Consider the following 26,902-nt stretch of genomic DNA (forward strand, 5'->3'; position numbering starts at 1 on the left):
AGATGTTAGGGGTAGGTTCTTTACTCAGCGAGTCGTGAGTTCGTGGAATGCCCTGCCAGTAGCAGTGGTGGACTCTCCCTCATTATGGGCATTTAAGCGGGCATTGGATAGGCATATGGAGGATAGTGGGCTAGTGTAGGTTAGGTGGGCTTGGATCGGCGCAACATCGAGGGCCGAAGGGCCTGTACTGCGCTGTATTCTTCTATGTTCTATGTTCTGTTAGACCGAAAAAATTCTTAATTTGTTTTAGCTTTAATCTTCTAAAATAACGAGTCACTATTTTGAAATATTGCATTCTTTTTATCTCAATGTAGGTCTTGGAGTGGGTATGCAGCCTGGCGTCGGAGTGGGTGTGCAGCCTGGCGTCGGAATCGGTGTGCAGCCTGGCGTCGGAATCGGTGTGCAGCCTGGCGTCGGAGTGGGTGTGCAGCCTGGCGTCGGAGTAGGTGTGCAGCCTGGCGTCGGAGTAGGTGTGCAGCCTGGCGTCGGAGTGGGTAAACTACTGTCTTTTGGAAGACATTTTCTCCATTTTGTTTTACAAAGAGTGTATAAGTCTATTTCAACCCAATTCTGTGCAAATTGAAGTATCTGACTCAAATTGAAATTAATATCAAAAGCAAAATGAAATAACTGCAGCTGCATGCATTCATCAAGGATACTGTATGAAGAGTTTTTGAATTGTACTTTATAGGTCTGTCAAAAGAACTTGCAAGTTTTCTGAATAGTCCATTCTTGCAATGTCTACCTGTGATATTCCTGTCAACCAAAATTAATTGGGTGAACATCATTGGCTGTTGATTGTATAGCCATAAAAAAATAGGGTAACAGGACTAGCGATAACATGTATAATGGTACTCAGGAAATTATCACCCATTTAACGCAACCATTCAGTGTTGTTTAAAACTAAATGATGTTTTTTTTTGCAGTTAAGCAATGCAAGCATTTCTGTCAATGACTAATTCTTGATGGACCAATTTTGGACTCTGTTTTGCCATTGTTCAGGTCACAGTGGAAAAATATCTACAACTTGTGCCTGTACTGTTCCTTTTCTTTAACTTCACTCAGACTTTCTATAGTTCTAGGCAAAGCAATGAATTTAATTACTCCAGCTAAGTCGTTACCTAGGATTAAGTCAATTCCATCCACAGTTTATTACTGAACAATTCCTACTACTGCTGTTTCAGATGTCAGGTCACATCCTATGTACTTTGTATATAGAAACAGGTATTCTCTACTTACCCTGTGTAAAACATTGGCTTTCAGAGCAAGTCTGTCTGGAGGAGAAGTAAAGTCCTTCTCTTGCAAAAGATGTTGCATAATTTCTGTATCGCTTAATATAGTTCTGGCTTTATCTGTATCATTTGAATAAAGAAGGATTACCTTGCCTTTCAACAAAAACCTATTGTATCACTCATCTACCCTTCACCACTACTGCACTCAAAGCAGTGCTTAACTTTGGTTTCATAGTTGCAGTTAAAGCTACAATTTGGTCCATGGTACTTGCCTTGTGAGTTCCCTTTTCAGATTCTCACTTCTGAAACACAAGTCAAGCTTATGTGCATCCATCACAACTTCCAACGTTTTGAATGAAAATGTTCTACTTTGTGATAATTGAAACAATTAGGCAAATGACACTCTGAGCCCTTACTTTCTGGTCTCAGCATGAAATCTGAGGGCATGCCCAGCTGTTTCTTCATTAATCTGACAACTTACCTTTTTTCATCCTCTCATCTTTTTATCCATTTCAGGTCTGTGTAGTTGAAGGAAAAAAAATGTTCTGTTTATTATCCACCAGTTAAATTTATTTTGCTTTACCCTTTAAAGTTTGCTAAAGTTATTTCCTTCAATATTTGAAACGTTTGTCTTTATACTTCAGGAATTAACTCAAAAAAACCAGAAAAGCCTCTTATACAGCATCATAATCCAAAAGAACTCCTCTGTTAGTGAGGCATAAATTTCATGTGCTCTAGCTTTCAACCTACAATGTATGAACAACGTCTGGCTTTCCTTTGACCATTTTATTTGCTTTGCTATCTTTTCAAATGAAAGAATGACTCCACATCCTTTCTTTACACTTTGGTATGGCCTCTACGAATTTATACATTTCCCACTTGGACTTTAGATTCTGCCTATGGCTTTCCTCATCAGAAATTTCTTCTATATCTGAGGCATTTAAAAAAAGAACTACAGCCTTATAAGCCAATACTCTTTTTCTTCTCTCTCTCTCTCTCATCTCTTTGCTCTTTTTTCCTTTGTAATTCAAGTTCCAATCTCCTTGATTTATTTTTCTTTGTTCCTTTTCCCTCTATCTGTGAAATGCTCTTTTTTTCTCTCTTTCTCAAGCTCAAATTCTGTCATCCCCATCTCCATCCTTTTCAACTGCAATGTTCTTTATTTTTTTTTAATTTTAAGCTGCCTCAACTCTGTCATGTTCAAGCAATATTAACTGTAATTCAGTCATAATCACCTCCACTGACTCAATGGTCTATCTGGATTTTCTTGTATTTTCATCAATCCCAAATGCTTTGCTAATATTTTAAATATCACTGCCTTCTTAGTGTTTAAAGGAAAACCAACTTTAACTTCTATGCCAATTCTATTGCCTTAGTCTTTGTAAAATGTTGTAAAACAGTCGGGATTATTTCCTCCATCTGCAGGACAGTTATTTCTGCTTCTAATAACATTGTAGTTTAATGTGTGAGAAACCTGTACTCAAAGTGGGGTGAGGGGAAATGAGGAAGCTGGAGAAATCTGCATTCAGGGATTATTTCCTCCATCTGCAGGACAGTTATTTCTGCTTCTAATAACATTGTAGTTTAATGTGTGAGAAACCTGTACTCAAAGTGGGTGAGGGGAAATGAGGAAGCTGGAGAAATCTGCATTCATCCCTTGTGGTTGGAGGGTTCCTAGGCGGAAGATGAGGCGCTCTTCCTCCAGGCGTCGTGTTGCCATGGTCTGGCGATGGAGGAGGCCAAGGACCATATTCCAAGTGTGGTCTCACCAGGGTTTTGTAGAGCTGCAGCAAAACCTTGCAGTTCTTAAACTCGATCCCCCTGTTAATGAAAGCCAAAACACCATATGCTTTCTTAATAACCCTATCCACTTGGTTAGCAACTTTGAGGGGTCTATGCACTTGAACACCGCTGTTCCTCCAAACTGCCAAGAGTACTGTCTTTAATCCTATATTCAGCATTCAAGTTCGGCATCACTTCCCATTTTTCCAGGTTGAACTCCAGCTGCCATTTCAGAGCCCAGCTCTGCATCCTGTCAGTGTCACGCTGCAGCCTGCAACAGCCCTTGATACTGTCAACAGCTCCTCCAACCTTTGTGTCATCTGCAAATTTACTAACCCACCCCTGAACTTCCTCAACCAAATCATTTATAAAAACTACAAAGAGCAGAGGCCCAAGAACAGAGCCCTGCGGCACATCACTCACCACTGACCTCCAGGCAGAATACTTTCCATCTACAACCATTCTCTGCTTTCTGTCAGCCAACCAGTTCTGAATCCAGAGAGCCAAATCTCACTGTATCCCATACTTCCTGACTTTATGAATGAGCCTACCATGGGGAACCTTATCAAACGCATTACTGAAGTCTATATACACTACATCCACTGCCCGACTTTTGTCAGCCTGTCTCGTCAACTCCTCAAAGAACTCAATAAGATTTGTGAGGCATGACCTGCCCCTCATAAAGCCATGCAGATTGCTTTTAATCACTTTATGCTTTTCCAAAAAGTCATAAATCTTATCCCTCAGAATTCTTTTCAAAGCCTTGCTGACCACAGATGTCAGACTGACTGGTCTGTAATTGCCAGAGATTTCCCTATGACCCTTCTTGAAAAGAGGAACAACATTCGTCTCCCTCCAATTTTCTGGTACGAGTCCCGTGGAGAGTGAGGAAGCAAATATATTTACCAGCAACTTAGCAACCTCCTCTCTCACTTCCTGGAGCAACCTAGGATAAATCTGGTCTGGCCTAGGGGACTTATCAATCTTAATGTTTGCCAAAATTTCCAGCATATCAACATCCTCAATCTTGATCTGTTCAAGCCTGTTTCCTGGCTCCTCAAAGTTCTCATTCACAACAAGGCCCCTTTCCTTAGTGAAAACCGAAGCAAAAAACTCATTTAGGGTTTCCCCTATCTGCTCAGACTCCATGCACAAGTTCCTTACGCTATACCTGACTGGCCTTACCTTCTCCCTGATCATTCTCTTATTCCTCATGTATGAGTAAAATGCTTTTAGGTTCTCCCTAATTCTTCCCGCCAAGCCTTTGTCGTACCCCCTCCTGACTTACTTCAATCCATTTTTGAGCTCCTTTTTAGTAAGCCTGTAATCCTCGAAACATGTGCTAGATCCTTGCTTCCTCCACCTTACATAAGCTGCCTTCTTCCTTTTGATGAGAGGCTTCTTTGTTCTCGTAATCTAAGGCTCCTTATTCTTACCCCTTCTTGCCTGTCTCAGAGGAACAAATTTGTGCATCACTCACAATAACTGTTCCTTAAACAGTTTCCACGTGTCTGTTGTGCCCTTTCTGTGGAACAATTGCTCTCAATCTGTACTTCCCAACTCCTGTCAGATAGCATCATAATTTCCTTTTCCCCAATTAAATATCTTGCCATGGTAACTGCTCCATTCCCTCTCCATGGCTATGATAAATGTGAGGCAGTTGTGGTCACTGTCACTGAAGTGTTCTCCCATCACAAGAACTGACACCTGCCCTGGCCCATTACCAAGCACCAAATCCAAAATAGCCTCTCCCCTCATTTGGCTGTCTACATACTGAGTAAGGAAACCCTTCTGAACACACCTGACCAAAATGGCTCCATCCAAACCATCTGCAGTAAGGAGATCCCAGTCAATATTGGGTAAAATTTGTACCTATTCCTCAAAGAATTAGCATCGTCCTGTAAACTATTGGATGAGTGCTATTACTACTACCACCATCAGAAGACAGAATTTAAGGTTTTGCTGCCAGCATGTTGTAGTCCAGAACATCTGATGCTAATATAATCCTCAACAACAACAAATACTTCAGTATTCACTGCTATGTGTATCAGAAGATCAGAATCCATTTTTCTTCTTGTCAGAGAGTCAAATGTTAGAGGCAATAACTATAAAACAATTACCATTAAATCTAATAGAGAGTTCAGAATATGACTTCTTTTTTATCCAGGGAATGATTAGAATGTGGAACTGTCCCAGACAATTATTTATTGTACCAATTAACATGCATGGATTTAAGGTAAAAATAGATAAAACACAACACAAGGAAGAAGATCAAGAATACCTTTACATGGTGTAATTAAGCTCAAGCCTTTTAGACATATAGTATATTCATCAGTCTCTGCTTGTACAGAGTATGTTTTTATTTATGGGACATGCTGTTCAGAATGGCCATTTAACAATTGATTAACTTTAGGGCAGGTGAACAACCAATGTAATACCAATACTATCACTTTTATTAAGATGTTTAGGCAGGTTGCACAGGTCGGGAGAGAATATCAAGAAGAATGTCAGGAACCTTGACTTGAAAGCTATTCTTGGATGTTTCTTCTTCAGCTGTAGGACCTGCTCACAAATACTATGCATGTGGCAAGGAAGTAGATCCCAATCCACCACACCTAGAATAGAGTTTAACTCCATGGTGTTGGTCCCAGTCTGATCCACACCATCCATTCAGCAAACTATGTCAACTGGTTCCTCATGATGTCCCTGCTGCTGTGGCAATGCGCACTTTACATGCATGCTGTAGACCAGAATGAAGATGGTAGAGTCTCTAATTTTCTTTTCATCACAAATCTGACCAAGAATCTCACTCACTCTCATTGCCTGCCAGTGGCAGGATTGGAAGGTTTACGATTTGATAGTATGAATGTAGCTTCCTTGGCCATCAATCTTTGAGTAGGACGAACCCAAATCTTCTGAGTAAACAGCAGGGACGCTATCCACTATGCAACAATTCCTCCCATTTATTCAATATATTCAAATAAGTTTTTATTTTTAAATCCTGTCTAGTAATTAAATGTAAACCAAGCTCAGCTCACTTCTTAAGACATTTTGAGAGCGTTGACCTAGTTAACAAAACTTGATAAAGCCTGGATTTTGAAATGAATATTTTGTCTCAAACTTGATATTCACCCAATGGAATTCGAGACAGTCAGTTCAATTTGGGCAATTCATTTTAATGAACAGAATTTCAGAGAACCTATTTTTCAGGAATGCTGTGTTGCTGTAACCTTAAGAATGTTTCTTGCCATGCATATATGAAGATACAGTAATTGTACCAATACTTATTGATTCTCTATCACTGCAGGTGGAGCTGCTGCATCTAAAGCTGCTAAATATCAAGGTAAGTCTAACAGATTCATTGGTCTAAATTACTGTTAAATTATTATTTTTGATTGTTAACAAAGTTTATTGTTAAAGGGAAAGGAATTTTCCTATTACATGTTATAAATAGATGAAAAGCATTTTCATGTTGCTGACCGGACTTCGAATATTCCTGCAGCATCACATTGACAGGATGATCCAGCACAAGTACTAATATGACACACAAAATATTATTGGTATTCAGTGATGGGACGTGAACTTATATCAATGCTGATTTTTTTTTCAAAATTGTCATTGTATGGAGAGCAGTTTCTAAATACACAGTTAAATGATTTTAGAGGATGCTGGTGTTAACAAGATCATGATAATGCCTCATTCTGCATTTGGATAGCATCATCAGACCTTTTTTTAATCCATATAAACAAGTAGATTGGCATCTATTGTCTCATCTAAAAATGGCATCTCTGACAAAGCAATGCTTTCCCCTCAGACATTGACGAATAATAGTTTGGGTGAATAAAATTTTGACTTAAGTTTTGAAATCAATATCTGGATATAAAAAAGCAACAGGATTTTGGATTTGTATTTTTTTCCACCATTGGCAATAATTAGATGAAAAAGTATAAAGTCATTTTGCTTTATGTAAAGTCTTTCATTAAATCCTAATTATTAAATTAATTCTATCTGATTTAGGCCTTGGAGTGGGTGTGCAGCCTGGTGTTGGAGTAGGTGTACAGATGGGCCCTGGAATGGGAGTCCAGCCTGGCACAGGAATTGGCCAGCCTGGCGTCGGAGTGGGTAATTTATTGTTCCTTGAAATACATTTTCTTCTATTATACTTTTCATAAAGTGTGTAAGTCTGGCTCATCCAGTTCTGTGCAAATAGAGGTCCCCCGATGCAAAACAAGTTTCATTTCTGGAGCAAAAGGAAAATAACTGCACATTGTTGCTTCCATCACTGATACAGTTTGGAAATGTTGATGCCTTGTCACTTATAAATCTGTTAAAAGAACATGTAGATGTTCTGAATAGCTGTGGTTTTCCACTCCCATTTTACCACCTTGGTATATTCCTTTCTACTAAATTTATTTTGACAAAATCATGCGTTGTTTATTGTAAAAACAAAACAGACCTCATGGGTGCATCAGAAAGCAGCTACTACAAGTTTTCTGCAATCCATTGAAATGGCCCTATGTTAATCCCCAAGTGTCTCTTAAATGAAGATTGCTTGCATTTGTTGATTTGACTCACTTCAATGAAAACATCCTATTTGGCTGATTATTGTCCGTTAAAAGCCTAGGCTAACACGATGGCTCAGTGATTAACACTGCTGCCTCATGGCACTAGGGACCCAGGTTCAATTCCCACCTCAGGCAACTATCTGTGTGGAGTTTGCACATTCTCCCTGTGTCTGCGTGGGTTTCCTCCCATAATCCAAAGATGTACAAGTCAGGTGAATTAGCCATGCTAAATTGCCCATAATGTTAGGTGCATTAGTTAGGGTAGGGGAATGGGTCTGGGTGGGTTACTTTCTGGAGGATTAATGTGGACTTGTTGGGCTGAAGGGCCTGTTTCCATACTGTAGGGAATCTAATCTAAAATTTGGATTTTGTCCTCTGTCAGGAGGATAGCCCATAGTGACTTATGAAATTTGATAATCATGATAAATGTGATTTATTCAAGTGCTAATAATTTGGATGTGAATAGAGGCAGCATGGTTAGTAAGTTTGCAGATGACACCAAAACAGGTGGTGTAGTAAAGAGGATTATCTCAGAGTACAATGTGACTTTGATCAGATGACCAATGGGCCGAAGAGTGCCAGATGGAGTTTAGATTAGATTACTAGATACTTTACAATGTGGAAACAGGCCCTTCGGCCCAACAAGTCCACACCGACCCGCCGAAGCGCAAACCACCCATATCCCTACATTTACCCCTTACCTAACACTACGGACAATTTAGCATGGTCAATTCACCTGACCTGCACATCTTTGGACTGTGGGAGGTAACCGGAGCACCCGGAGGAAACCCACGCAGACACGGGGAGAACGTGCAAACTCCACACAGTGGGTCACCTGAGGTGGGAATTGAACCCGGGTCTCTGGCGCTGTGAGGCAGCAGTGCTAACCACTGTGCCACCATGCCGCCCTTTAATTTGGATAAACGTGAGGTGTTGCATTTTGGTAAGGCAAATCAGGGCATGACTTATACAGTTAACAATTGGGCCCTGGGGAATGTTGCCAAATAAGAGACCCAGGAATGAAGGTGCTTAGTTCCTTGAAAGTGGAGTTGCAGGTAGAAAGGGTGGTGAAGAAGGCATTACTTCATTGGTCAGAGCATTGAATATAGTAGTTAGAGTTTCATGTTACAGTTGTACTGGACATTGGTGAGATCACTTTTAGAATACTACATAGAATTAGATTAGATTAGATTTCCTACAGTGTGGAAACAGGCCCTTCGGCCCAACCAGTCCACACAGACCCTCCAAAGAGTGACCCATACCCCTACATTTACCCTTTACCTAACACTACGGGCAATTTAGCATGGCCAATTCACCTGACCTGCACATCTTTGTGACTTGTGGGAGGAAACCGGAGTACCCGGAGGAAACCCACGCAGACACTGGGAGAATGTGCAAACTCCACACAGACAGTCGCCCGAGGCTGGAATTGAACCAGTCTCGAGGCAGCAGTGCTAACCACTGAAGGAAAGATGTTAAACTTGAGAGGGTTCAAAAAAGATCTCCGAGAAGCTGCCAGGACTGGAAGGTTTGATTTATAGGGAGAGGCTAAATGGGGTGGAATTTGCTTCCCTGGAACGTCAGAAGCTTGAGGGGAAATGTTTTTTGAAGTTTATAAAATCATGGGGGGCATGGATACAGTGAATAGCCAAGGTCCTTTTCCTAGGGTGGAGAAGTCCAAAACCAGAGGGCATATGTTTAAGGTGAGAAAGGAAGATTTAAAAAGGACTTGAGGTGTAATGTTTTCACGCAGAGGGTGATGAACGTATGGACAAACTGCTAGAGGAAGTGGTGGAATGGGTATAATTACAACATTTTAAAAGGCATCTGAATGGATATATGAATAAGAAGGGTGTGATGGGATATGAACTAAATGCTAGCAAATGTGACTAGGTCAGATTGGGATGTCTGGTCGGTGCGGACAAGTTGGACTGAACAATCTGTTTCATTGCTGTTTGTCTCTCTGACTCAATACTTATACAGGAAGATCCCTAAGAGGCTTTAGAGTTTTCAGATTCAACTTAAGTTGTTCACCTAAGACTGATTGATAGATTCCCAGTTGGTGTTTTTTTCTCAGTTGTAATAATCTCTTTGAATCTTCTATGATTGGAGGAATACAAATGTAAGATTTGTGTTTGATCATGGTTAGTTCAAATGTTCTCAGTACAGTTTAAGAAAAATAATGCCATTACTGTTGCACATAACTACATATTACTGGTTCCAAATATTCAATTTCCTTGGCAGTTCAGCTGCGCAGAGTTGATGATGTGGCAGTTAGCTGTATTATCATGAGGTCAGGTTTCATCAGACGATAGATGAGCATTTACAACAAATTGGTCAACATTATCAAGGGAGGAGTGTTGAGCTGTGTCAGGGAGGTGTCAGTTGTGAGGGAGGGCTGGGAGGAGGCTGGTGTGTAATGTGGTTTCAGTTGGTGAAGCAGTGCTTTGATACTCCACTCTACTCATTTCAAGTTTCACTTCTGATCAGGCTTTATGCCTGTTAGGAACATCTCTACAAAACCAATGTAAGACCAGGGTCAGCATAAGGAAACCAGTCCAGGTCTGCATGTTTTCAGGTCCTGGGGACACTGGCAGCAAGATGTCCCAGTCACCCACAGAGCCATTAATAGAAGTCTCTAGTTACAATGTAAAATGTTTCCCGAAAACATCCAATCACATTGAGACCTCTATCCCAACAATCATCTCTTCATTCACCAATAATGGGGATGAGAAGATCTGGAAAATATTTTGGGGAGTCCAAAGTTATATACCATAAATCTAAAAGCAACATCAATTGCACTCAAAATAATTAAAATATGAGTAGTTGAGGCAATTAGCACAAAGCACTTCAGGAAAACAAACAAAAAGAGAAAGAAAGAATATCAAGTCAACCTGGCTTATTGAGGTCAAACAAGAGTTCTTGTAAATGAGACTTGTTTATTATGCACATTGGCTGATATAACATCTGACAGACTTCGGCATGGGTAAAAATAATACCAATACTAGCCCTTTAAGTAAAATGCTTCATGAAATTCTATGTGTCAGCAGAGAGTATCAAGGAAATTGTAAGAAGACCTGACTTAGAAAGATGTGTTAGGTCCTACCAAAGCAGATACAGTTCTTATGATATTTTATAAGGATTGAATCAAATTGGCAACACATTTTGGGACAGTTTGAAAGTTTACAAGTGTTGATGTAGTTAAAGAAATATAAGACAAACTTGCCAGACATACACAGTCTCTTAAATTCTTAATCACAAATTTTCAGCAGTTGGACATTCACCAAAAGGACTTTAGAAGTTAATATTCACTTAATTTGGGCAACGTGTTAATGAAGATTATTTTTAGAGAACTTATTTCTCAAGAGTGCTGTGATATTGTAAACTTCAAAATACTTGTTATTTTACCTGTATACAGACTAACCAGCCCAGACCAATACTACTTCTAGTTTTCTCTCATTACAGGTGGAGTTGCTGCATCTAAAGCTGCTAAATATGGAGGTATATCTGACCACTACTGACATATTCACTGGTCAACGTATCTGTTATGTTATTATCTTTGAAAAAAAGCCACTTCAATTTTAAAAAGAAAGGAATTTTCCTGCTATATGTAATGGCTACATGTGAGAAGTACCATATATACTCATGTATAGGTAAGTCTCACGTCCAAATTGACCCCTTAGTTTTGGCCAAATATTCTGGTATTTTTCATATACCTTGTGTATTAGTCAACCCTAGTTTTTCATGGATCTCTTCCTGACCATATATGCAGCCTTAAAGGGCATGATTTGCACATTTTTGGTTCAAATGCAATACCGGTGTCATCATTTGTTACACGCACCAGTATATATTTGTGTGATTTTCAAATTGTTAAATTGAATGTTGATAACTATATATATATTTATGTAATATTTACATACATTTATTTGACCTGTGCATACAAATATCTACGGTACCTTATGGCAATTCTCAGCCTTGTCTTAGAAGTAGGTGTCGCGTACAGTTGTGCTCTGAACTTATTGTAAAACTGCCCCAAATTTTTATGACAAAATAGCATTACAAAGAAACAAGTAGACAGCACAGTTTAAACTAAAAGTTATTGAATTTGCAGAGAAGAACAACAATAGCATAGCTGCAAGTAAGTTCTGTGTTTCTGAAAAACTTGTTCAAGAAAGAAGGAAAAAAGCCACACAGTTAAAGACTATGCCAAACAGAAGTATGTCAACTGAGGAAAGCTGAACGAGTGGCCACAACTAGAAGAAAAGATTGCTGACTGGGTAATTCCGTGTTGTCAAAATGGAAGCACACTGACTTGACAATTTGTCAGAATATGCTCCAAAAATGAAGCAAAAAAAAGATGGATTCACTGATTTCAAAGCCAGTTTTGTATGGTGCAATAGGTTTATGAAAAGGTATGATTTAGTGCTTAGGCAGAAAATCAAGATTGCCCAATGACTACCAGTAGAACCTAATGACAAGTTAATTGGGTTCCATGGCTTTGTAATCAGAAGTCAGAAGAAAAATGGGTACAGGTTCTCATGCATCAGCAGTATGGATGAAACCCCAATGAACTTTGATATGCCAGGGAGTAGATCTGTGGATAAGATTGGAGCAAAAACAGTTTTGGTTAAGATTACTGGCCATGGAGCTTGTTTCTGAAGAAGTGCTCTTGCTCAAAACGTCAATTCTCCTGCTCCTCGGATGCTGCCTGACCTGCTGTGCTTTTCCAGTACGATACTCTAAACTCAGAGTGTTTGAAGATTTGAAGAGAGAAGTTTCAAAATCAACAGATGAAGGCTTTTGCCCAAAACGGTAACTCTCCTGCTCCTTGGATGCTGCCTGACCTACTATGCTACACTTTTTGACTGACTCTCCAGGGTCTGCTGTCCTCACTTTCACATCAATGACAATCACTCAATCCATTCGGACTGCAACTATTTCTGACTATGATTCTGTGAGAAGGAGCAAAACTTTTTGGTCCTTATCTGAGTAAGTTTTCAGAATCAGTGGGGCTGGATGACAGCCACGACTGTTGCAGCGCATTGAGTGTGGACCCTGAAGCAATTGTATGGCCCGGGAAGAGGAATTCATGGTGAGGAAGGGGTGTGCACACTTTTTTGTGCAGCTGAAGCTTTAGCCATGAAGAAACCTGAGGAATCCTGCCCTATGGAGAAACTGTGGAAATGTGGCATCTGCGGGAAAGGCCTCTGTGTCCCGTCTGCCCTGGAGAGTCATTGGCGCAGTCACACTGGTGAGAGACCCTCCAGCTGCCCCGAGTGTGGGAACGCCTTCAGCAATTTCTACTTCCTGCAAAGGCACCAGCGGGTCCACACGGGTGAGAGGCCCTTAAAAAGTGCGGGAAGAATTTCACTCACTCCTCCCACTTGCTGGACCACCGGCGGATCCATACTGGCAAGTAGCCCTTCCCCTACCCTGAATGTGGGAAGGCCTTCAGCAATTCCTCCCTCCTGCTGGCCCACCAGTGGATCCACATTGGGGAGAGGCCCTTCAGCTGCCCTGAGTGCGGGAAGGCCTTTGGCGATTCCTACTCCCTGCTGAAGCACCGGCGGGTCCACACAGGCATAGGCCCTTCCCCTGCCCCGAATGCGAAAAGAGGTTCACCCATTCCTCACACCTGCTGACCCACCAGCGAGTCCATACTGGCGAGGGGTGGTTCGCCTCTCCTGAGTGCAGAAAGGGGCTCAGCAATTCCTCTGACCTGCTGAAGCACCAGTGGGTCCACTCAGGCAAGAGGCCCTTCAGCTGCCCCGAGTGCAGGAAGGACTTCACTTGCTCCTCCAACCTGCTGGAACACGAGGGGTCGGGGGGTCCATACTGGTGAGAAGCTGTTCCCCTGCCCCAAGTGTGGGAAGGCCTTCAGGAAATCCTCCAACCTGCTAGCCCACTGGCAGCTCCACACCAGGGAGAAGCCCTTCAGCTGCCCCGAGTGTTGGAAAGCCTTCAGCAATTCCTCTGCCCTGCTGACCTACTGGCGGGTCTACACTGGGGAGAAGCCCTTCAGCTGCTGACCCACCAGCGGGTCCACATCGACGAAAGGCTCTTTAGCACCGCTGTGTGCGTAAAGGGCTTCAGCAATTCCTCCAAACTGCTGAAACACCGGTGTGTCCACACCGGGGAGAGGCCATTCACTTACCCTGAGTGCGGAAAGGGATTCAGCAATTCCTTCTAACTGCTGACACACCGGTGGGTCCACACGGGTGAGAACCCTTCAGCTGCCCTGAGTGCAGGAAGGCCTTCAGCGATTCCTCCAATCTGCTGACCCACCAGCCTGCCCTGAGTGTGGGTGGAGGTGCACTGCCGTTTGCGGACGCACCAGCAGGGGGCCAGACTCCCAACATTTGGATTCTGCTGCTGACGCTGATGTAGGTAATGTCCAGGACTGAACCTTCTGCCCGTTCTGACAGTGGGTAGGTTAGGATATTTTTTTGTTTTGTGCTGGACTGCACCAACCCTCAAGGCTCCAGGGACCCGGGTTCAATTCCAGCCTCGCAGTGACTCTCTGTGAGAGTTTATACATTCTCGCCCCATGTCTGCGTAAGTTTCCTCAGAGTGCTCCGGTTTCCTCCCACAATCCAAATTTGTGCAGGTTAGGGTGGGTTGACCAACCTAAATTGTCCCACACTGTTCGGGGATGTGTAGGTGTGGTGCGTTAGTCAGGGGTAAATGTACAGTAATAGGGTAGGAGAATGGTTCTGGGTGGATTAATCTTTGTAGTGTTAGTGTGGACCTGTTGGTCCAAAGTGCCTGTTTCCACACTATAGAGGTTCTGTGATTCTGTGAAAGGAATCGATTCACTGTGGTACTTGGGTTGTATGGCAGATGGAACAAAGTTAAAGCCTATGGTGATTTTTAAGCGGAAAACTGTGCCCAAACAAAAATTTCCAAAAAGGCATTGTTGTCCTCGTCCATAAAAAATGGTGGATGGATGAAGGTGACTGCAACACTTGTGTTAGGGAGATCTGGAATATGTGACCATGTGGGCTTAGAAAGGGAAAAAGCTTACTGGTTTGGAACATGTTCAGATCACACAGAATGAAAAGTAATAGAAGTGAACTTCGAGCTAACAATACTGACATTGCAATGATTCCTGGGGGCCTTATGAGCATGGTGCAGCCACTGGATGTTAGCATCAATCAACCTTTTAAGGATTTACTATGAAAAAATGGGACACTTGGATGCAAGAAGGGGAAAAAAGCTTCACAAAGGGTGGAATCATGCATACTCCATTACTTGCAGCTATATGTGAATGGATTGTTGAGTCCTGGAAGGAGATGAAAATCGAAATTATTGTGACAGCCTTCACAAAATGTGGAATTTCTAATGCTTTAGAAGGAACGAAGAATGACTATTCATGGTCAGCTGGAAATGATAACAAATAAATTGATGATCACCTTGAGAGTACAGCTGAAGATGATCCATTCGACGATGTGCTTGACCCAGATGTCGGGAGTGAATTATTCAGTGATACAACTGATGACGGCAGGGAATTTGAAAGATTCTAATGCATGTATCGGTAACTTTTGTTTTAAGCAGCTATCACATCATATTTGTGGTATACAGTGAAAAGAGTTTTTGCTGTGAATATGAGTTTTTTGATGTAAAGTATTTATCATATATTATTAACATTTTCATGCGGTCTCTTTCTTAATAAAATACTATCAGTCATTTTTTTGTACTGCTCCCCTCTTTTTATTTCATGAATTGTACAAGTGCGCCCGGTAGATGGCTTGACCACCTGCTAATAACATTTATACATATGTGTAGACCTACATGCACTTTACGGAATTGGTAACTGGAATACAGTACGACAGTACTTTTCTACCATAGTAGGCAGAATGGAGACATTTATTTTGTAGATAAACATTCAATAACGGCCATAATTCTTTTTTCTTTTGTTGTTTATTATTTTATATAGAGATCTAGCTCTTGTCCATTTTTTGACTCATGCCAAGCATGAATTTCATCCCTTCAAAAACTATACCTCGTGTATAAGTCGACCCCCTAATTTCACCTTAAAAAACTGATTTCAAAACTTGACCTATGCATGCGTATATATGGTTGCCTACAGGCGCCTATAATCATGGATTCTTGTAACATCACATTGATTAATTGGTGTTGATTAATGACAAGTACGTAAATGTACAGTCAAATCATTTTAGTGATGTTAATGTTGCTAAAAACACCAGAATGCCACATTCGTTTTTGAATAGTGATGTTGAACCTTTTATATCCACATAAACCAGTATATTGACCACTATTGTCTCATCTAAAAGAGAGTACCTCTGACAGTGAAGCATTTTCTCTATCATACATGAAACAATAATGGTTAGAGAATAACATTGTGTCTTAATGACTGGAATTAAAAAGGATTGAATCCTGGATTTATATTATTTCACTGTTGACCACAAATTGGCCTATAAATCCTAAAGTTGCTCAAATGTTATAATTACTGATAATTTTTATTTCTTCATTATCTTCAAGTAGGTCTTGGAGTAGGGGTCCAGCCTGGCGTCGGAGTAGGGGTCCAGCCTGGCATCGGAGTAGGGGCCCAGCCTGGCGTCGGTGTGGGTAATTCACTGCCTTTTGAAAGACCATTTTTCTCCACTTCACTCTTTTTGTAAAGTATATAAACCTATCTGATTCCAATTCTATGCAAATTGAGATAAAAACACAAATTGAAATTAATATAAAAGATAAAAGAAAAATAACTGCAGCTGGGTGTTTTCATCAAAGATACAGTATGCGAAGGTTGATGGATTGTAGCTTATAAGTCTATCAAAAGAAGATATTAGTGTTCTGAATAGCTGAGGTTTTCATTAAAATGAAATGAAAATTAAAAAGACAGAATAACATAATTTGGATGTCAGGTATGGTGGTACTTTAGATCGGACAGTTAATAACACTGCACAGGTACAAAAACCGGGCAAAAAAATTAATTCTTTGTTTTCTGCAATCAAACAAAGTACACAGTTTGTCAATCTGAAGGTCTCTTCAATATTTGCATCTGATGATTTCACTCACATCAATCGAAACTTCCCATTTGCAATTAATCAATGAAGAATTTGGATATTGTACTGAAGCCAATCGATCTCAAACATTGAAATAGAAGACTTGCAAAATTGAGTTGATAGAACCTTGATATCTATCCTAGGACCTTGATACTTATGCTAGATTGAAGTGAAGGAAGATCCCTAAAACACTTGAGTTTTTAAAATTCCTTGTTCATAGAAGACTATTAGCATTTTTTTTTCAAGTTATTGAATTAGTTAAGTCTGGATATATAATTTTAAATTTCAGTATTATTTTCATCATTAGTTCCATCTTCCTAGATCAGAGTGTATGCAAGACAGTGTTATTCCAACTTACTGTCCCATGGATACGAATATCACGAGAAGCCCTTTAAGCTAGCTAAAATATTCTATGATTTGGAGATGCCGGTGTTGGACGGGGTGTACAAAAATTAAAAATCACACAACACCAGGTTATAGTCCAACAGGTTTAATTGGAAGCAATAGCTTTCGGAGTGCTGCTCATTCATCAGATGGTTTACAAGTGATCATTTTTTCTAATAACCTGAATATTGTTAGTACCTAGAAATCCATCAAAATCTCTATCACCAGCATATATAGTAATTCAGTTTCCTCAGCCCTCTTTTGGAATAGAGATTTACTATTCTCAGTGTGAAGAAATTCCTCCTCATCTCAGTTGCAAATTCCTGCCCTACATGCTATTATAGGGTCTCCTGGTTGTAAACTCCTCTTACACCCACCCCATCTAAGTTCCAGGGAAACATTTTAATTGCATCCAAACTTTCTAGAATTTTGTATGTATCAATTGGCTTCAATGGCAAAGATCTGTCGTTTTTCTCTACTCTAAAGAATACAAGCCCATCTCCTCAATCACTTCTCTAAGGGCAGTTTTACCATCACAGGATTTTATCTAATCAACCACTGCTGCAATCCCTCTATGTCAATATACCCTTTCTTATGTAAGAGGGTTCGAAACTGTATACAATATTCCAGACACAATCTAACCAAGAGACTATACAACTGCAACAAGACATCTTTACTGCTGTTCTTGTGATAAATGCCGGTATACTACTTGCCTTCCTAATTGCTTGTTACATCTGCATTTTAGCTTTCAGTGACTGATGAACAAGTACAACAAAGTTCCTTGGACATAACACTTTGTAATTTCTCACCATGTCTGTCCTTTGTTCCTCCCACCAAAGTGAATACATGCTTTATCTTCTGCATAAAATAAGAAATTCAGCCAAACTCTCCATGTTTGATGTTTCCAAGGCCATGGGGTACTATCATCAAGGACTTCAACATAGCTGTTTAAGGGAACTTTCAGTATCATTGTGATCCTCACTAGCAGTGAATGTCTCAGTGTTTTTGTAGTATTGAAAGATGTAAACCAATATTTACGTTTGTTGGAGAGTCCAAAATTAGAGAACATAAAAGTAAAATAATCACCAATGAATCCAATTGGGAATTCAGGATTTTATCCAAAGCATGGTTAAAATGTAAATATCACTTCTACAATAAATAATTGAGAAAATCCATATACATGCATTTAAGGAAATAAAGTTACAATCAGGGAAGGAGGGTTCAGATAGATACCGTGTTTTCGTACTCACATTTGACTGCAACAGTTTTTTTTTAATAGGATATAGTATGCAATTCATTGAACATTTGTCTATTTATGCGTAGTGATCTTAAAAGAAAAAGAAAGGATTTCTTCCATTCTTTTAGGGGGATAGTTTCATTGTACTTGTCCTAAGAAAAATAGTGAATATATTCCCACTATCACATTTGCTGTGGTCTGACCAGTGCTTTGTAAAGTTTAGTAAGGCTTCCCTGTGTTTGTACTCCATCCCTTTGATACAAAAGCCAACATTAATTCGCTTTCCCTGTTACCTGCTGAACTTAAATGCTAACATCTGTGATTCATGCATGAGGATCCCCCAAGTCCCTGTGTGCTGCAGCTTTTTGTAGTCTTCCTCTACTTAAATAATACTCAAGCATTGTATTCTTCCAGTGTAATTGCCTCATTTATCTAATCAATCTGCCAACTTTTTACCCATTCATTAAATCTCTCGAGCTCTTTGTAAGTTCCACATGTCATTCTCTTTATTTGGCTTCCCACTTATTTTTATGTCATCAACAAACTTGGTGATACTACCTTCCTTTCTGTCATCCAATTGTAAGTGATTGTGGCCTCAACACTAATCATCGTGACATTATACTAGTTACAGCTTGTCATCTTGAAAATGCCATGTTTATTCTGACTCTTTATTTTATATTAGTTAGCCAATCGTCGATCTATGAAAATATACCACCACCAACACCATAAAGTCTTATTTTATTAAATGCCCTTATGTGTGGTACTGCTCAAATGTCTTTCAGAAATCCAAATATATTACATATACTCCTTCCATTTTACAATTCTTTCAGGATATAGCAAACAGAATAAATAATAAAATTGTCAGGCATGATTTCATCTTTATCAAGATGATATTGTGTATTTCTGAACTCTGCTATCATATCCTTTATAATAAATTAATATTTTCCAAATAACGGATGTTAAGCAAAGTGGCCTATAGTTACCTTTACTTTGCTCCTTCGCACTTCAAATAAATATGTTACATTGGCAGTTTTTCAATCCTCTGGGACTTTTCCATAATGTAGGCATTCCTGGAAGATTATTGTCAGTGCATCCACTAACTGTGTAGCTACTTTCTTTAAAATCCTAGGATGCAGCCCACCAAGTCCAGTAGACTTAAACCTTTCGACCCATTAGCTTCTCAGTACATTTTCTCTGTTAATAATTATTGTATTTCTTTCCTTACCCCTGCATTTTGATTGGTTACTTTGTTTTTGTATCACCATTAGTAATTCTGACCATGAAGACTGATGCAAAGTGTCTGTTCAGCTCCTTTACCATTTCCTGGCTCCACATTATTAATTCTACAGCCTCATTCTCTAAGACATCTATATTCACTGTTGCCTCTTTTCTCCTTCTTAAAGAAGCTCATGCAGTTTGTTTTTGTGTTACTAGCTGGTTTGCACTCATTGTTTATTTACCCCCTTTTTATTATATTTAATAGTCATCTATTGCTGGCTATCAGACTTTCCCAAGCCTCTGATTTACAACTGATCTCTGCCACATTGTACACTTTTTCCTTTTCTTGTGATATTGTCTTAACTTCTCTGGTTATCTGTGATCAGCTTATCCTTCTTCCTCATTTGTAAATAGCTTTGCTTTGAGTCATGAAGTTTAAAAAAATGTGCCATTGTTCATCAACCATCTTTCCTGCTAAACTCCTTTCCATTCCACTCCAACTAACTCTGCATTCTTGCCCATTGTCATTATACTTATTTAAATTTTGCACAGTTGTTTTTGATCTATGTTTCTCTCTCTCAAACTGAATGCTAAATTCTACTGAGTTATGGTAATTGTTCCCTGGACAATCATTTAATAAAGCTGCTTCACTACACATGATCAGATCCAAAATAGCCTGATCCCTGGTTGGAACCACACATATTGTTCTAGAACATTATCCTGAACAAGCTCTGAATTCTTCCTCATGGCTACCTCTGCCGATTGATTCTTCCGATCTATATGAAGATTAAAGTCACCCATGATTCATGTACTGTCTTTTTTTACATGCTGTCATTATTTTCTAATTTATTCTGTAACAGTCAGCTGTTAAGGGGACTATAAAACTACTCTTACCAGTGTCTTCAGGCCTTTGTGCTTTATTACTTCCAACCATATAGATTCTACATCATCCAATCCGAGATTATTTCTAACATCAAGGAGATGTTGACATAATACAAATTAAGCAAAGCTTTATTAAATTTCAAGCCTGTGTATCATCCCCACCACATAAATGAGACATGTTCTTGTGACTGGGACTTGTCCTTGGCACAATGCCTGATATGATATCTGGCAGACATTAAGGCAGGTGAGCATGTACTATAATGCCAGTTTTGCTACGTTTGGTGCTTAAGAACTTCTTTGGGTCAGCTACAATATCAGAGAAGGTGCAAAAGATTTTGATTTGAAAACTACTGGTAAGTGCTTGTAATATTGTTAAAATGCAGTTCTTATTTTTAGTATATCTGTTTGCTATTAAAACTAAACTTCTCATCCTTCCACCTTCAAAATCCATCCCCTCCAAGCAGAAGTCACATTCTCTAGTCTTAAAACTAGAGATTGGACGTGATTCAGGTCCATTTGGACTACCAATCTCCCACATTGGATGAACAATCTAAGCCTTTCCACCCAGGATCAACTATCATTCTTACCACCACCCTTAAACCAGGAAACCCCTTTGACCTGTGGCCTAGTCCCAAGTCCTTACTACCCAATTGGAAGTAAAACGTGTTAGTCAGGCAGACATCCAAACAATGGTTTGGTGAGCATAGGATGCATGTTGTGGATACTGTTATGTAAGGGCTTCAGGACTCTGGAGCAATCTTATGATGATGTCATTGTGCTGCACATCACTCAGCATAAATAACATAAGTTTGGGTTGAATTAGACTACACCAGCCTACACTTAGTTGAGAATGAAATAGTCTTGAGCACATATGAACATAATCACACCCATTTGCATTTTTTGTAGTCTGATACTCTCAATTAATTAAATAAGATTGAAAATCTTGTAATGAGTTTAGTGAATTACCATAGTTCACAAAATATGGAGAAAGGAGGATTGCCCATAATTTACTGGAGTATTGACATATGATAATTACAAGTTCGAGAACGACTAAAGATCAAAAAACTAAAGACAAAAGATTAAGATCCAGGGCTAATTTAAAATTGATAATAAAACATCCTATATTACTCCTCTGTCTTGTCAGATTCCAATAGATGAATGCAACGAGTCCAAAAGCATGACAAATGAAAGATATCCATGATTGTCCCTCACGAGATCAAACTTTCACTTTCAGCTCCACTGTGCCCAAGCAAATTAATTTCAAAATTTTCATCTTCAAATGCCTCTGCATCAGTGATTCATATGAAATTTCCCCTGACCTAAATGTTCAAATCTCAGAATATTAGTTTGAAAATCAAATTTGATTTGAAAAGTCTGGACTTATCTCAAAATCACAACTGGTTCATTGCTGCCTTTCTGATTTTATTACTGATCTGCTAAAATATGACTCCAATACGATGCCAACTTTCTTCAAAGGTTATCTAGCAAGCCATTCAATTCTGCCATTACCTTCTCTCAGAGACAAGATATAGGCAATAAATTTTGACGTCCAGTTTCATCAACCGTCATCAGCCAATCATGAATCATTATATCTACCATTTTAAGAATTTTTTTCAAGCCACTTAGACTTTTTATCCAAATTGGGTTCTGGCTACCAACCAGTGGCAGCTGTTATTTTGGGTAGTTCACTGCAATCAATGCTTCCTTCTCTGTTGGGTCAATGGCACTGTCTAATTACAGTGGTAAGTGATAGACCACTAAACACCCTTAACTAGTAAAGGTGTTTGTTTTGGCTAACAAAGTATAGGTTATTATATGACAACAATGGATACAATTAACAATAACTAGACAGGTATGTTTACAACCATCAGGAAACAATTATGTACATATAGAAGTAAAACGCTACAGGTACTAGAAATCTGAAATAAAAACAAAGTACTGGAGAAATTCAACAAGTCCAGTGGCATCTGTGGAAACAGAAACAGAGTTAATGTTTCAAGTCTGATGTGACTCTTCAGAACTGTAGGTTTAATTGTCACATAACATAGATGTGATATATCTGGACAACATTGTATCTAAAAGTTCTGACTATAACAGGTAAGACTAATCTGTTCTGTACACCAACACTGGAATTCCTGCAGCAATACAAGCAATCTTTGCAGTAGTTATTCTGCTAATCAAACAAAAGTTTAAATTTCTTTCTTTTCAAAACCTGCTTATCTTATTTACTATTGGTATATGATAAGACTGATAGGCCAGCATTTATTATTAATTAAACAGAATTAGAGATTTAAAACATTTGCCTTGCCAGCAATGTCTAAATCACATGAAGAAAAAAATCTCAGAGGGTGGTACGTGTATGGAATGAGCTGCCAGAGGACATGGTAGAGGCTGGTACAATTGCAACATTTAAGAGGCATTTGGATGGGTATATGAATAGGAAGGGTTTGGAGGGATATGGACCGGGTGCTGGCAGGTGGGACTGGATTGGATTGGGATATCTGGTCGGCATGGACGAGTTGGACCGAAGGGTCTGTTTCCATGCTGTACTTCTCTATGACTCTATTCAGTATCAAATATGTAGAGCATGACTGGGTCTTCTGACAAAGACAATTAGTATCTACTACCTTTCTCTTAACCATCACATTAATAAGTACCATCAAAAGATATTTAGATATTCTGTACTTTTCTTTAAGTTCAAAATTTGTTTAACTTGCGAAAATAAGTTTTTAAATAAAATTGTTTTTATTTTTGATGATTCACATAATACACCCATTAAAGACAAGAGAATATGGGATCTGTTAAATAATGATACTTATCTAGCTCCCAAATTTAAAAGCAATTAAAGATACTTCTTGTTTTCTACATTTCTATCATTGGATATTTCATGCTCTCATTACAACATAAATGGCTCTCCTGAAAAACATCTAACTTTTCTTTAGACAGATACTTCTCTTTGTAACATTGTTTGACATTTAATGACTTGATTCAACCACTTCATTTTTTTAAAAATTATTTATGAAATAGCTCCACACAGGCTGGAATCTCATTACCCTTTATTTACACTCTGAGAACCCTCAACACTGATCCAGCTCTCAGAGTGAGCAAGATATCTGACACTCCTGTTCTTATCTGTCAACCAGGGCTCCTGATTGTTAAGGGACTGTTAATCTGGTCCAATCAGAGAACTCATATTCTATGAGGTCCACCTGGCTGACCTCTTTACAGTTACTATAATTTACTTTTAAACTCCATTCCTTTTCTGTGCTGTATACTTCTATGATTGTATATGGAACTGGTTCAGTTTAGGACCCTGGTTGGCATAGACAAGTTGGGCTAAAGGGTCTGTTTCTGTGCTGCATGCCTCTAACTATTGTGGTCAATTCCCAACCTTTTCTCTGCCATACAATTTATTGAATGAACAATTGTCCCAAAGAGAATAATTAGCCATATAATATTCTATGTGCACATGTTTTTCTCATTATACCTTGCATCAGATTTTGTTCAGAATATTAGACATGTACACCCCTATGCTTATTGTTTCAGTTAGTATCAGTTTCCAGCAACTAGGGTGCTTTTAACTACCCTTTTTAAAAATTGGTTTACCAGGACAACATGCATTATTCATTCCTATCAAAAATGTGACAAACTCAGCTATACTAAAATGATTCCCTGGAAGATTGGCAGATTAAACCTTACTGAAAATAACTAACTACTTATGTTCTGGATCACCTAAGGTAGGAAATATGACTCAATGCTTCTCTCAATTTAATTTCTTTCACATTTCTTTCAGAGCATGCTCAGATGTACCATACTTTAAGATAGTACCCAGCTCCATTAGGTTTTACCTGCCATCTGGTCTCGTCTGAAGGCAGACTGACCCATTCCATTTCTGATCTGGTTTGTTTTAACCTGTCTTCTAAACTTATTAGTACACAAAAACATCTCAATCATAAGAGTTTCAAATTCTCATTCTCTCCTTCCATGTTTTCATCAATAAGTAATTCTAATTGCAATTTTCTGTCTGAAAAAAATCATTACTTCCAATCTCTGCCTTCAGGCAACCTTTCTTTGCAACCACAGTTAATAGAATCCTAGCTGGGCTGGTAAAATAGCAAAAGGAATGATCTTTCATTGTGGAAATAGAGAGTATATTGATTTTTCTCATTCTCACAGCTTTCATCCAACATTCCATTATCTTAACTGACCCCTGTTTAAGTTCTTAAAGACAATTAATGTCCACCATCTGTTTCTCTCAAGCCATTAACAAAGCTTACCAATGTGATTGATAAGACACCTAACAAGCAAGAGCACAAGGAGTGTTCACTGGGGCCCTGTTCTGGTGCAGCAGTAGTGTCCCTGGACCAAGAGACCTGGGTTCAACTTGCACCTGCTCCAGAGGTGTCTAGTTACACTTCTGAAAAGGGCCAATAAACTTGATTAGGGGAAATAAAAAAAGTTTTTTCTTGGGAAATAGCAGCTGAAATTCCAAAGGTTCTACATTGTTAATACTATGCCTGGATCCTTCAGTTCTTATATTTGAAAATGTTGATCCCTTGAAAATAGGAGGTCAGTTCTTTAATATTTTAGAAGTAAATCAATAAGGTACCCTAACTTGATCAGATCTAGAAATTAGCCAATTTCCAAAAGAATGAATGTCTTACACTATTTGCATACATGTGCGTTCCTAAACATTTAGGAATATTAATAAAATATTAATGTATCACGCACTGTTGATTAATTTTCACTTTATCACATCACACACTGTAGAATTTCATGCATGAAAATGAAGATAAACTCACTGCCCTTGAAGTTTAATCATTGCTTAACCAGCTTTTAGGAGGAAACTGAATAGCTTATTGCCCTCAAAATGAAACTTCTGGGGACAATAAATGGATGAGTATTTCCATTTTGCTTCAAACTTCAAAAGGACCAATCGGGGTGAACTTCAAAGCTGCAATCATAAAGCAGAATTCCGATCATTATAAAGGGAGATAGAGCAAACCCAGGAACTATGGATAACTTAGTTTAACATGGATTATGGGAAACATAATGAAATCTTTACTCAAAAGATATAATAAGAAAAACATTTAGAAACAATGAGATAATAATGAATATTCAGTACAGCTTTCAAAATAGTAGATCACGTTTGAACAGCATTGAAGGTTACTTGAATATGTAACAGAAAGACCAGTCAAGAATAATGCAGTGGATATAATGTACATATGTTTTCAAGGCTTTTGCTAAGGTAGTGCATTGTAGCGTTATGAATAAGATTGAATGACGCAGAATTGGAAAAATAATAGACAATACTTGAAACAAAGTAGAAAATGGAATATAGGGTTTAATGTAGTTGTTGAGACTGAAAAAAGTGGCAAGTGTTGTTTCATAAATTTCATTACTGGGAACAGTTTTGTTTGTGATTTACACAAACAATTTGGATTTGGAAATACAATTGCAAAATTTGTGGACAACGCCAAATTGGAGATATATGTCAATTTTGAGGAACACTGCGACAAATTGTGAATCAACATTCGTAACCTTACAAAAAAGGGCATGTTGTTGTGAAATTGATTTCAGTGGAGATAAATTTAAGGTCATTTGGTACGAAGAGTAAAGATGTCACTCTCTGGATATAAGAATATAAGTGGGTTAGAAAGCAGAAGGATCTAAAGGTACAGATGGGAAAATCACTAACAATAATGATACAGATTATTGATAGGGGAAAACAGCACTTGGTTTCAATTTGAGAGAGAGAGGATGGAATAACAGAGCTTTATTTTAAACACAACTGAACCTGTTGAGACCACATGGTCCCAGTTCTACTCTCTATAGTGTATTTGGAAGCATTAGAGAAGTTGCAAAAAGTAATTTAAAAGAATGATACTCTTTATCAGGTAAGACTAAAGCGACTAGGATTGCCTTGTCTAAGAAAAGGAAAGTTGAAGGATAACTTAGTTTTAAAGATTATGAAAGGATTTGTTAGGGTTGCAGAAAAAGTATAATGGAACGTTTTCAACCTTGTGTCATTCTGAATGGAATAACCAGAAGTATGTATCAATACTGCATTCATCCTTTTTTCTGCACAGTTGCAATTAAAATTTAAAATGCCAGCAGCATACATAGGAGACACTTCCAATGATGTAAAAGCTGAAGCCTTTTAGTGGTTGTACCCACTGTCACTTAATAATTCTGCAGCTATAAAAGCAACATCCTGTCAAAAATGCCAAAACCTCTCTGCGAACTCCATTGCTATTAACAAATGTTTTGACAAGGACGAAGGTTTCAGGGATGATTTCTAATGTTAACTTGTAATCTGCAAAATGTTACCTGTAAATACTTTGCATTACATTAGTTTCATTTTATTCATGTATGTAATATGTGTTAATGATAGAAACTTCATTTAAAAAGAACTGCAGTTTATCTTTTGAATGCTTCTTCTCATACCTATGTAAGATAGTCTGTTGACAAGGAGAACTAGCCATTTGGACACAGAACTGGCTGAAAGGTAGAAGACAGAGGATGGTGGTGGAGGGTTGTTTTTCAGACTGGAGGCCTGTGACCAATGGAGTG

The 26,902-nt window shown here is 38.8% G+C and overlaps 1 protein-coding gene across 7 annotated transcripts in view; it reads left to right on the forward strand.

Moving 5' to 3' along the window:
* Positions 1–26,902, forward strand: part of LOC122564109 (elastin-like) — a 286,762-nt gene that overhangs the window by 218,663 nt on the left and 41,197 nt on the right. For 5 of the 7 annotated variants that reach the window (XM_043718676.1, XM_043718675.1, XM_043718673.1 and 2 more), the window contains 5 exons: positions 315–494; positions 6,322–6,357; positions 7,032–7,136; positions 11,045–11,080; positions 16,082–16,168. In XM_043718676.1, coding sequence (XP_043574611.1) covers positions 315–494; positions 6,322–6,357; positions 7,032–7,136; positions 11,045–11,080; positions 16,082–16,168 — 444 coding nt within the window. The remainder of the gene's footprint in view (positions 1–314; positions 495–6,321; positions 6,358–7,031; positions 7,137–11,044; positions 11,081–16,081; positions 16,169–26,902) is intronic. The other 2 variants (XM_043718680.1, XM_043718674.1) reach the window with 2 other exon arrangements.

The sequence above is a fragment of the Chiloscyllium plagiosum genome, chromosome 28 (assembly GCF_004010195.1).
Source record: "Chiloscyllium plagiosum isolate BGI_BamShark_2017 chromosome 28, ASM401019v2, whole genome shotgun sequence".
NCBI classification, from domain to species: domain Eukaryota; kingdom Metazoa; phylum Chordata; class Chondrichthyes; order Orectolobiformes; family Hemiscylliidae; genus Chiloscyllium; species Chiloscyllium plagiosum.